Source organism: Eurypyga helias, unplaced genomic scaffold, assembly GCF_000690775.1.
Source record: "Eurypyga helias isolate BGI_N326 unplaced genomic scaffold, ASM69077v1 scaffold26784, whole genome shotgun sequence".
Taxonomy (NCBI): domain Eukaryota; kingdom Metazoa; phylum Chordata; class Aves; order Eurypygiformes; family Eurypygidae; genus Eurypyga; species Eurypyga helias.
The window spans coordinates 5,814-19,283 of NW_010246026.1; the positions used below are offsets into that span (position 1 = coordinate 5,814).

General features: G+C 42.2%; 1 protein-coding gene across 1 annotated transcript in view; it reads right to left on the bottom strand.

Annotated features, from left to right (window-relative positions):
- Positions 1–700: 700 nt before the first annotated feature.
- The window catches only part of UBE2E3 (ubiquitin-conjugating enzyme E2E 3), a 53,989-nt gene continuing 41,219 nt past the window's right edge, over positions 701–13,470 (bottom strand). Inside the window, exons 3-5 of the mRNA XM_010150270.1 lie at positions 4,413–4,545; positions 2,393–2,540; positions 701–1,335 (exon numbers count right to left, since the gene is read on the bottom strand). Of these exons, the coding sequence (XP_010148572.1) occupies positions 1,238–1,335; positions 2,393–2,540; positions 4,413–4,545 (379 nt within the window). The 3' untranslated portion in view covers positions 701–1,237. The remainder of the gene's footprint in view (positions 1,336–2,392; positions 2,541–4,412; positions 4,546–13,470) is intronic.

A 13,470-nucleotide genomic window follows, 5' to 3' on the forward strand; every position in this document is an offset into this window, starting at 1 on the left:
AATTATTAGTGACTCTACTTTTTAAACTGTATGTACTATAAAGCTGTATCTTTGTTACTTACAGATGTTACAAAACTTCCAAGTCAGAAAGTGAAAGGGGGGAAGTAGTCTAAAAGTTTTACAGATTTCATTTTCACTAACGAAGGCTTATTGCCCCCAGACTGTTTTTACGTCAGAAAAATCTGACCATATTTATTCTACCCCTCTCTTTTCTGGACAGATGACATAGTGTTCAATCATGCTTTGGAAGACCATTTTCAATGGGTAACTGCAGTTCTCTAGATCAGCAAGTCCGACTTGCTTTACTCAGAAACAAAAGCACCAGGCTACCTCGAACTTGGCCCTTGTCCTGCAAAAAACGTTTGCAGCAAGACTCAGGCAGCCTGTTATGAGAGCAGGACTGGCCCTGAAGTAACCAGCGACAGTGACTTCTGGAGCAATGCTCTCATTCTAACTCGAGAAAGAGCCGAACAGAATTAAATTTAAGGAAATTGTAGAAACGACATTTGTTCTCTTCCAAAAAACAGGGAAAACAAAACAATCCACAGGTGTGCATTAAACATTTAACAGCAAGCCTTTGCTTACGTATATTAATTTTAAAATTATCCACAGGGATCTGTGATACATTGGCCCTGCCTTGTTACTATAATTAAATTTATTCAAATATTAATTTAAAATAGGAAAACAAAGAAACTACTCCTTGGGGAACATGTTTATTGTGTTTGAGATGATACACTGGGTGCTCTCTGAGCTACAAAGGGAAAAAGGAAATCCTTTCATTACAAACTGACAAAGGTAAAAGTTAAAACAGTTTTCACAACAGCATGTACCACATATTGGAAATAGATTTGGGTTTAATACAAATGACATAATTCCTAGTAATCTACAGCTACCTTTAATAACTTCATACAGATAATGAATTAGGCTAAAATGCACTATAATATTTGGTTGACTTCAGGAACAGTATCCTTAGTACATCACAAAATACATTTTGATATCCCAAAGAAGCAAGACTTGCAAGTAGGCATTTTAAACATAACTAATCTACAGCTACAAATTTCTACTCTTGATAGCATTTACCTTTTTGGGGGGCAGTATCCCAGTCTTCAAAAGGATAAAAGCAGAGTAGAATCAGTATAACATATACACAGAAGTCCGTATTGTAAAGGCTATAAAGATTTGTTGCACAGTGCAAAGCTGCCTTCTGCACCTTCACACTGCACAAGTAGTTTGTCATTTATGTTGCATATCTCTTGGTCCACTGTCTGGCTATCCTGTCATGTTCTGCTCTGTTGGTCAGGTACTGAGTGGCTATGCTTCCAACCAGAGGGTCAGCTGCAAAAGGCAGGAGAAGATGCATTAAGAAACCACTCCATCATAAAAATAACCCCAAACAGTAATAAACACGATTTAAAATACAGAATCTATTCCAAAAATATTGTCTTTGTTAGGCCAGAAAATGCTGTGAGATATCGTGGGGGTCTTATCATACAAGACATTTCCAAGAGAAAGCACACAAGGCACAGTGAACAGAGAAAGAGACCCCTGTGTGGTTATCTGCCTACCAATGGAGCTTGCCCCAGCCAGGTGCCCTGCCTGCCCCCTTGGAGGGGCGGCTGGGTCACTCAGCGAGGGCATCCTGGCGCACTCCGGTCACACAGCTGGAGAAGACTAGTGCACATGAGGGTATCGGGACTGTAGGACACACACAGAGGGGATCCGGTTTGCTTCAAGTGACATCAAACTTTGGTATGGGAGAGGCTCATCCCTTCCCCCCTGACCACCACCAGTCTTCTGTCAATGAACTGTCCCCTCAGCACTACCGCTCGGCTCCTACCTGACCGCAGGCAACTGCCGCTCAGTGCCTAATGACACTGGTCACGCAGCTGCTGCTGAGAAACTGTACTGCTCCCGGTGGAGTTCCTCTCCTCCCGACAGGAACAAGAAGATCTCTCTCAAAAAGGGAAAAATCTCTCTGAACATTGTCCCCCTCACAGCTGCAAGATTAAAGGTTTTGCTTGCTGTCTTAAGAGAAGGGACTCCCTGCGGCCCCTTCCGACCTGCAGGATTTATGAGTTTATAACCCGAGAACTTTGTTGCTTTCCTGGATCGACCACTCACTTGCTGGAGCTTCTGCAGCACAGACCTTCGAGGACATCAGCTTACTTTCCCCACCACGCCTCGGGCTTAATGCTATTTACTTTCTGTTGTGCCACTGGAGTGAAAAGTGCCATTAAATGTGGGGCCGCATCCAAGCAGGAGCGTTTCATCCCCAATTTTAAAAATTTGAACTTTTATTTAACCTGCACACAATCAAATATACAAATTACATTCCATCGCAATGAAGGCAAAGGACTAAGAGTGGATGCTCAGCAAACTATGAGCTCCTTACCTGGGTTGCAGTCTGTCAGAAGAGAACAAATAGACAGCAGAACCTTTGAAATAGTCAGAGCAGGGCTCCAGTTGTCTTTCAGGATATCCAGACAGATGACTCCCTGACTGTTGATGTTGCAGTGATAAATTCTGGTACGGAAAGTAACCTAGAATCACAGCATAAGAGACAGACTCGTTCAGTGTTGCCCAGGGATGCTGCCCCTTGTCTCTGAGCAGCAGCAGGTCCGGGGCGCTCCCAGTTCTGCAGAGCTTCCATGGAGACAGCTCCTCTCTGCTCGTTTTCTAGCACACAGTTGTTTAACAGAGGTGTGCGTATTTACTGTAGTCACGGCTGCCTTTAAGAAACCTACCATGGAGATCTTTGGTGCATAAACTGCTTTCGCACAGGCCCTCTGTCTGGCACCCACAGAAATTGGGACCTACTGTGTAGTACCGTACACTATTTAGTGAACACACTGCATGACAAGAACAAAGTTAACTTTACTGCGGTTTCTGGAGGTGAAGAAGTAGACAGAATTTGGTTGTGTGTGCAGTATTAGTTGACCTTGTCCTTTCTTTCAAAAGCCTAAACATAGACCATGAAAATTAATATTTAAAATTGGAGTATTGTATTATTCGTGTTCAAATTAGCAGTGAAATCTCTACCTCACCCTTCATTAGGCAGGTCATAATATATAGCCAAAACAATGCTATCACGCCAACTATCACCATCCTTGTTCTTAAATTATTTCAGACTAATAACGGTAAAGCATGTAAACATCATTCTGCACAAATAACAAGTTAGAAATCAAGGCCAGGCTGGACGAGGCTTTGAGCAACCTGGTCTAGTGGAAGGTGCCCCTGCCCATGGCAGGGGGGTTGGAACTAGATGATCTTTAAGGTCCCTTCCAACCCAAACCATTCTGTGATTCTATGAAATATTTAAGTGCTTTAATTACATAAAGCACAAGCATACTGCTGAAGGAGGAGGAAATCCACAATGTTCACTGAAACTACTGAAAATTAAAAAATGACCATGCTCTAAAAAAAAAAAAAAATCTACAAGAATTTCATGAGGAAATTGTCTAAAACTCTGCATCACTTCCTTATAACCACTTTAACCCAGACAATATTAAATGTGATGGGTTTTGGAGAATTGTGAAATACACAGAGAGTATATTATTCTTTATGCTGTAATCCTTCTGGGATGAAAAAAGGTGTTTGATTTACAATAACAATGTTATAGGCACAAGAGCTGTAAGTTGTAGGAACGTTGTGAGGTAGAATGTATTTAGTCTTTGCAAGTGCCAGCAGTGTCCTTTCCAGTGACTTGGCCAAGAGTTGTAATTTAGCATTCAGGGAGGGGAGAAGGGAACAACCTGCAACTTCTTTGAACTCTGTTAGTAAATTATGATTTCTTAAGTGTTCATACTATTTCTGAATAAGGAAATGAAATTTTAATTTAAGATTAGTTTCATTTAATAAAAAGAGTTTTTGCTTAAATATGTTATCAAACAAGGTTGTTGATTTTACCAATAGTAAATAGATTGATATTTTACAATAATGGAAATCATCACAGCAATTTACCTAATTTCATGACACTAACACTCTAGTTGTCTATCTAAACTTTTCTTAGCTTTCTGTTATTTTCCTAAGAATTATGTGAAAATATGCAATATAGAATCTGGTTCATAACAGAAAAAAAGTTTATTATACATATATCTTATTAGCTGTAATAAGAAGAAGGAAGCATAGAAAGGTCTTGCACTGTCTTCTATTGAAATTATAATTTCTTGAATCTTAACTCTTGATCAGAATTATCATCTCTTTTATCTCTCGGTATAGCGTGGAAATCAGTCTTGACTGTGGCAACTGGGAAATAAATTAGAGAGTGCAAACCAAGATTTTGGACCTGGTAGTTTTCAAGAGACCGTAAACAAATTTTGATATTCAGAAAGTGATGAGCATTCACTCGCTGCAAGTTACATTCTTCTCACATGTGAAGAAATGATAAACACAATATAAAACCTTACCCTTACCTTTGGTGGCTTGAATGGATAGTCAGATGAAAATGTGATATCCAGGAAAAAAACACCTCCTTCGTATACAGAACCTGGGGGTCCGAGTATAGTAGATCTCCATTCATAAATGTTATCTCCTTTAGGACCGGCACTGCGTAAAAAAGGAGAAGAGAGAAAGAGAGAGTCAGGTTTACCTTTGAGAGATGCATTTTAGGGATTTTTCTTCTACCTTCATTTTGTTTATTATGAACCACTTGCATATCTTTACCATCTGCCTTATTTCCTACTGATTTCAGTGGGCTCAGTGTTTTAAACAGGCACAAAAGCTGGGCACTCCGCTGTCCCTTTGGAGACACAGCAATGAAACGGATTGACCATGAACTACCGGGCCGTCACGGTCTGAACCATACTCTCAGCTCTGCTTTCTTGAGTATGTGGTCGCTCTGAGCTTCTGCATCACGCCCTTCCAAAGACATCACATCCATACCCAGAAGGGCTTGTGTATCTTGACCACATTCTTCATCTCCAGACACTGAACGGATCATACCTTCATAAAAAAATGTGCCTGACATGATATTGATACACATTTATTGCCACTTGTTTCACAGGCTGGAGTGAACTGATTACTCCCTTGGGCAGGAAAACGGGATGGGAGAGACAAAAGCAAGTAACCTGGAATTGAGCTTCTTACAACACTGGCAATCCAAATAACTGTTTTCTTCAGGATATATTTGTGTTATGCCTCCAGGCAATCAGCATTGAGACGACTACCCAAAACCAGTTTATTTTAAAAAGTACAATACTGAATGCGTTTCTCACTCTGAAGGGTTATGGCGTAATCAATTATTAAAGTAAAGCTTTGAAAGAAGGGATAATGAACAAGCATTTTCTTGACTTCTGAGCCATCACGCTTAATGCTATTATCACACAGTAACCATCTAACATCCTCACAAAAAAATTAAACAAAGCACAACCTTATTTCTGTAAGCGAACCTCAGGGTGAAAACGAAGCTAACCTCCGCAAAAGGTCCTAAACTGACTTGTACGGAAAACACCACCGCTGAGCTCATGCAGGCACGGTGGGTTCATCACACCTATGCAGGCAAGTCAGTAACACAGCCCTGTAAAAGATCCTGTCAATTCTCCCCGCTTTGGCACCCTCCCAGGCACCACCTACGCCTCGCAGACACATGGTGTCCCCATCCTTCTCCCTCTGTGTCCCAAGGAACAGGCACTGAGGACTCTCACATGTGATTGCACATGAAGCAAGCGACGGGGCACCACACCAAGCTGTAGCCTGGGAGTTTGTGTTTCTGGCACTACTCGACACTCAGAGGAGCCTTCCTACAGGCCCTCCAAGTGTGACGGCTCTTCCTATCTCATGTCAACTCATGTTCTTGTCATACATATGTCTGCAGCCTATCACATGGAATGTTGACATTGATCCTCGCTATGTAGCCAAACATATGGAAACACCCATCAAAGACAAGGAATATGAGCAGACTGCACTATGCATCTGCGATTCCCACACCAAAAATTTTGCTATTTTTACATTAAGATCATATTTGAGAAACAACCAAAAGCTGATTTTGGTTATGAATTCCCTTTCAATGCAGAATTTCCCAACATCTTGCTGACATCTCATGTACCTAATGTTTAAACTGTTGCAGGCCTTTCATTAACAGGACAAAATAATCATGGGTTTGGGCTGACATCCTATTTAATTAAAAACAAGAATGTTTTGATGGAGCTGTAGCTATTTCCCTGCTGCCAAAATGAAAGTAGGTAACAACAGCATGCTGGCCTCCAGAGTACAGCTAAGGAAGAAAAACTAGAAGTGCTGTCCAAACAAAGTTTGGTCTAAAATTACTGATTTTACCTTTCTATTTGCAGTGCATGCACAGAAGGGGAAAAAAAAAGGGTAGATAAATTTTAGGAAAAAAGGGGAAATCCAGAGGCAAGGAAGTCCATTTTCAGCGATGTAATGAACCGTTAGTGCCATCAGTCACTAAAGAAGATAATTCCATTCATGCTCTCTAAAAAGCAATTAGTGTAAGAACTGAAAATATTGGGGCAATAATGACAATATTTAAAACCCACACAGGCCACTGAAATGTTTTAATTAATTCTTGACATTCATCAAGCTTACAGCTAATTAGTATTGTGCTTGGAACCCAAATTTCTATGGAGCAATTCAATTTCAGCATTAGATGTCCTAACGACTGTTTTATGGTTTAATGCAGAGGTTAGTGCTCTTGCCTCGCGTGTCAGGTACCTTTCCTTCATACACCTCTAACAGCTGGACGCAATTCAACCAGATTAATGAAATAGCTAAATTAAATTAGTGACATACTTCAGCCCAATGAATCAGTCACAATTCAGTGCGGCATCAGCCCGGTGCCAAACTATCCGGTAATCACTCACCAAGTCAGACCAAGGGCATCTACCAGCGAGTAGCCAGAAGCTAAGTGCAGTAACTCTCTGCCTGTTACTATCTGCTGCCCTCTGCGATGCTACCGCTGCAAGATATAAAAGGGTCAGGCTATAATGTGAGAAGGGGAATTCCTAACCTTGCAAGGGGAAGAAAATGCTGTTTGAAACCCCTCCTACCAATGAGACAAGACTGCTGCAATGTCAAAAGTAACATAAAGCTGCAACAATGACTGCTCTCAGATAACAGAGAAAATTGTTAAATCGAATAATTTCATTACACCTGATCGAGGTTTGTGAAATTTCTATTTAACAGCTGAAGTGGTGTCTCACTTCCAGTGGGTGTAAAAGATTCCCGATAGCAACCTGAAATGCCCACAGTTACTATATGGTTGGTGTGAGGAGACACGAGACCAAAGAGCAGAGACAAGACATCTCACTCGGCTTCTACCCCCTGTGTGTTTCCACTGGGGATCCTCCTCAGCCAACCATACCCTACTCCGTCTTCTGTGTACACACCAAGGTAATTTTTTTTGGAAGTAAACAAACCCACACCCTGCAAGGCTCAGCAAAACACACCAAACCTATCACGGCAGTCTCGGTCTCTGCAATGATTTCCACAAGGACAGTACAGTGGGGTTATACCCACTTGGACAACTGCAGAAGAGCAGAAAGCACAGTCCTGCCTCAGGCAACACCTCGGTTGTGTACTGAGCTGCAAGTGAGTGCTGGAGCCCCACTGGAGCCTCCACCTCTGACTCTCACCGCAGAGCATCCTCCCCATGCTGCGGAAAGCCACAAGGATGGAACTGCCACTCCCTGGTGCAAGTCTACCTTGTCTGCTCCTGCAGAGGACAGCAAAAACCTGGGCTGAAAACTGGGAATAAGGAAGCTTTCCTCTGTCCGCAATTTTCTATTTCATTGATACACCCAGAAGAAATAGTCTCTTCCTTCTGTTGGGCACTAGGGAGGCTGGCATGGGAGACGCTTCTGGGGGCTGTACTTGAGCTCTTTATTGCCAGGAGTTGTCCTGCTATTCAAGAGACTCACTTTCCTATTGCAAGCATTGGCTTCAGGCATCTCACCAGAAACCTGGAGAGTTGTGCTGAGTGTGCCTAGGAATCTTCCTTGCTGTCTGCCAAGCTGGGCAGAATACCCCAGGTAGAGTGCTGCAGTGGGGAATTTCCATGGTTTTCTTCCTTTTTTCATCACGGAAAGACCCAGCTCCTTCTGACTTCTCCCATGGAATCCATGGACACAAAATTCTCCTCCATTCTGTCCTTTAAGACAAAATCTTGATGCAGCAATGGATCTGATGGCAACTTCAGCGTTTTGGCTACAGAGCACACACATGCAGTTCATTGTTACCAGCCTGCTGCCCTCATAAATCAGCTTCCACAACACCACAAAGTCAGTAAAGGCACCACCAGTACATTCTCAGTAAGAGAACCAGTTGATTGATTTTTTAAAATATGGGCTAAAAAAATCTCAGACAAAATAACAAAGCAAATGAACTGAAATTACAAAATATGCTTTGCAAAATTAAGGGTTTTTTTACTTCATACATAAAAGCTGGATTGATTTTTTAAAAATAGATTAGATAAATTGACAGAATAAAGTTAACTGGCTACATCTGCTTCTTAAGTAAATGTTCATTATTGCACTTCACTGAGGGCTATATACCTGATCCAGCTAAGACAAAGGATTTATAACCATGCTCTGTCCAAGCCAGGCCGCTGAACAGATTCAATTTACAAGTGTGACTTCAGAAGGCGAATTTGAGAAGACGTGAGGTTAAACTCCAGGGACCCATGGGGTCATACCAGGCCCTTTAAACCTAACTCTGCCCAAACCTGGCTCTCAGGTTTCACGAAGCTGAAGAACAGTTTTTCCAGCTCAGTGTTAGGAGCATTCACACGGATGCAGTGGCATTCACACCAGCGAGAAGCCTGTTAGGCTCCTGACGCAGTGGGTGCAGAAAGCAGAATTCAGCATTGGTTACAATTAACTAAATCAAAATGCATTAAAGCTGCCCATATGGAACTAGCTGCAGGATGAGAAACTAGGACAAGAAATTTCCAATCGACATGACGGTAGTAGCATGCTGCTTTCTGCACTTGCTAAATGTGCTTCTCCTGTCAACACAGTGCTCCTCTGAAACGCAGGGCTCTCAATTTGGTGACAGAATGCAACTTCAGAGTACTGAGACTGTGATAATTAAGAAGAAAAAGGGTGAAGAAAAATGTAATTTAGCTAGATTTGATGTTAACTCTGTAGTGTGCTTTATTACGAGAAACAACTTGGGTCTGTAATAAGATAGAACTGAAGAGAGAAAAAAATCCGTGTTTTTTCAGAAGCTTCCCAACAGTGAGGTCTGTCAGACTCTAAAACAGTCTTATGGGAATTGTCCTTGGTACCACAAACCTGAAGGTACTCATCTGTATCCCAGGGGCTTCCTACATAGCACAGATTTTAGTGGTGGAATATTTTCCTACATTCTCCTTTCCAAGGCCTCACCCTTAGGTCTGATACCCCAGTGGATATCACAAAGGCAGCAGCTAAAAAACCAAATGGGGTACCTGGAGTGAGAGTTAGGTAAGGGAGGAGCCCCCTCCATCCTCCCCAGATTTCGATCTCAAGTTGAAATTCAGCAGAGGTGAAACTCCTGAAGCTCTCCACAGACTGATCAGTCACAATGGTGTAATTTTTACAGCAGCACACGTGAAAGCAGGGCTCTAAGAAAGGAGTAAGATATCTTTTTTGATTTTTCTTAATTGAAGTGAAGGTAGCAAGGACAGGAAGAATGAATGCCCTTAAGTACATTTCACAGCCTTGTGCTTGAAAAATCCACTTCATAAAGCTACATAGCGAGTTTTGCAAAATCCACAACGCAGCTTGAGAAATGAGAATTTTGCAAATCCTGCCACAAGAAAAGCACCCAGCACATCACCAGCACGACAGGCTCCGGTTTGGACAGCAGTGTCTCAGCTAAAGCTGCTGGATGTTGTTCTGGTCCAGTACCACTAGAGGCTAAGGGGGCTGTAACAGATCCCACCAGCAGATACAGTCCAGGCAAATACACAGATCCCCCCTGTAGTGGGTCTGCCTGCCTCACCACCTAAACTTCTGAGCTTGAGGAACTCTTCTCGGGTGGAAGGAGAAAGGCCCAGGCTCAGGTAACTTCAAGTTATTGCAAAGGTGGGGACTTACATGTACCAAGTAGGGTGTCCAGTGTAGATGCTGATGTTTGCACCTCAGACTTCCCCGACAACCACAGCAGAGACTGGTGACTCTGCAGCACAAGCACTGACTCTTCACTGCCTGCACAGGGAGCTTGGGTCCTAACTCGAGCATCTAAACTCACTACTTGAGAAAACCCTCCTCCACGCTCCATGTGGCAAGAAGGGGTTATCTAGCTCTGTATCCACACACCACCCTGCAGCACGCGAGCTGCACTCACAAGGACCAAAGGATCTCCCTCTGGTGCAAGCTACCTGAGAGTTAGTTCAGTGTTACTCTGTGAAGCCTGGAAAAAGCACAAATCACTTACCAGTAACTGTATTTTAATGTTAAACATGGGAATGGAAAGATGCTCAGATTATTTTCCTGCTTGGCTGTTTTCAACATTTTGAAGGAAATTTATCCATCATCTTTTTTTCATAGTCCTCTTTTCCTAGTTGTGGGGGTGCTCTTGTATTTTTGGTTAACAGAGCACATGAAAGGAAATAAACAGTAATTAAAAGACATGCCTTTGTGGCTTTCAGTCCTGTGACCTTTAAAAACTGACAAGCATGGACAGCAATTTCCATTTTCTTTATTTTTCAATGCCTTGTTTACAAGGCTTTCTGAAGTACTTATTTTCAGCCTTCATATTATCAGCGCTGGTGCCTAAGCACCTCTACTTACAGAACCTGGGTAATACATGCTCTATGCACAGAAAGCATAGTGGTTTCACTGGCAAGAACCTCAAGTATAGCCGTTAGTTGTGGATCACAGCATTTTTCTAGGGTTGGACACATGTGGGTTGTCTACAGCAATATATCAAACCCATGCTGAAACTGCTTTTTGAGAGGGTACTCACTATGATTAAGGTTTCCAGGTTATGTGCCATTTCTTGCAAAGGGAAAGTTTTGGTCGACTGTGTTCTTTGTATAGCTACAACTGTTCTTACTTTACCTGCCGCTGAACTATCTGCTACATCTGTTTGCTGAAAAAGGTTATTTACTGCTTCTAGCACATCCGCAGAGGCTCCGTGTAACTGAGGATACACGGAGTCTGGTTCACTGTACAAACCTTTGCTTCTGTCACTTCCTTAAAGTCTATCATGCCCTTAAGACTGAAATCTAGAAACCACTGCTGAAAAAGAAAAAGCCTATTTTTAACTGCTGGATCCCCTGCTAATTCAGCTGGTTGTAAAGCAGTGCAGGACTTGTGCCTGGGGCCATGGCTCCATACAACAGTAAATCCAATTCAGAGCTCCTCCTACCAGATCAAAAGCAGCGTGGCTACTCAAAGCAAAGTGCTGATCCAATGCAAACTAACTTGGCCAAACCCTACATGTTCCAAAAACGTCAATGGATTTGCTTTGTAACACCAGGCTTTATGCTTAATCAGGTATCATTTGTCCTCCTGCAGCCAGCGTAAAGAGGGCATAACCCTCAGATTGCAGTCTGACTTAGACATGTAATCATGTGGCCATAGCTGGATCACGTCAAGTTGTACCATTAGGGGACCCTGACCGAGCGCAGATCTGCCATTAATCACCATAAAGAGAAAGATGCCAGATTGTAGTGTTTTAGGCGATTAAAACCTCCAGTGCTAAACTTGCCATTAGTAGAAGAATACACACGGTTGTTACTAAAGGAAGCTGAGGAACAAATCACTTGATAATTCCATCAAAGCTGTAATATGTAGATAACCCAAGTAATGTATTTTGGAAAGCTAATAGTTTTTCCACTGCCAAAAACTCCATTAAATTAGTTCATTGCTACAACAGCTCAACTTTACTTTCCCCCCTGTATTCCTGCTAGTTCCTAGGACCCTTCTTGCTGCTGTTGTAAGTCTGCTCAGGTTCTCTCCATCTTCTAGAACAACCGTGGCCAATTATGGAGGTAGAATTCCTGTAATTTTTCTTCTGAAAAATAACCAACCCCATAACTTAGCTGGCTAAATTACAGCACATACTGAATTTAAACCAGGTAACAAAACATAGCAGATTGTTTCTGTCTATGCTGCTGACAGAGGTGTTGTAAATACACACTACCCAGGCAATACATAAAAAGTTTACCTACATGAGTTGTTTTTGAAAACAGAAAAATCACAGGACTTGCAGGCATGAGGAAAGTTCCAATTAAATAACTTGAAATCTGCATAGAAGTCCCTCTCACATGTCTAGACTAGAGAAATTATCCATGCTCCCTATTAAAACACAGAGCAGGACAGCCAGTAAAGGAGAACGTTGCCTGCTACTTCGCCATGTGTTCATAATAACAAAGCTGTAATTTAGTATTAAATAAAAGACCAGCTCCCTGTCATCAGTGTTCAAACACTAGTACTACTAGTGGCAAAATGTGTGCTGTTTTCTTGCTGTTGGTATAAAGCTCAGTTTGTACTAAGGCCAAATCACTTTTTCAAAGAAATTTGTCTACCAGGTCTACAATTCACGTTTTCCTTCCACTCAAAATTACTGATGAACCTGTATTTAGCAAACATGGCAAATGTTGTTTTCCTTCCATGAGACAGGATCCTTCTCAACTCTCTAACAAACCACAACTCATTTGGGATATAAGCATATTTTATTTTTCAATATGCTATAGCCTCCACGCTGCTGCTAGCAATCCACACTGAAAGAATTACACGGTACCTGAGAAATCGTGCACCTGCCCACAAATATACAAAACGGAGGCACTCAGACACAAGGTCGTTTGCCTAGCGCCACGCAGAAAATGTGCGCTGTGGAGGACGGCTGCAGTGTGAATCTCCCAAATCCCAGGCCATCACTTTACCCACCCGACTGAGATGACACTATTAGTAGCTCATTCAATAGCTCTGTGGCATCCGTGTGTTTTAGACACCAGTCACCTCCATCATTCACTCCAAAATCTTCATGTGAAAAAGCCGAGTGACGCTGAGAGATCCAGTTTAGGATTTCCTACCAGTATTTTCAATGACACTTCTAATGTTAACAAAGAAAATCAATTATTCCCAACATCCTTTACACACACACTTTGGACGGAGGAAGAAAGAACAGTTTTTTCCAGACAGAAAGCGAACTAGAGAACCACCACTGAGTCTGATGGCAGACTCCATGACTAAATCTGTGAGCAGTGTTGATGTTGTGGAAAAACTTTCTCCTAATATCATCGAAGAAGAAAGTGCAATTTAGGGAACAGGATTTTTTCAGGTACTTCATGAAGGACCAAGAAAGCCAGAATTGCTGGGAAGTCACCTTCACTGAAATGCGGGTGCATCTACCTGTCAAGAAGATGAACACCCTGCGTACCTGGAGCTACCACAGTGGAACCACCTCCTCCTCCTCCTCTGGCATGTGCAGGATGGGGCTTCTCCACCACTTTGCAGCAAGATAGTTACAAGTTACCTTTTTCCCCTGCCCCTCTAAAAAATCAGCTTTCTACTTCAGCAACAA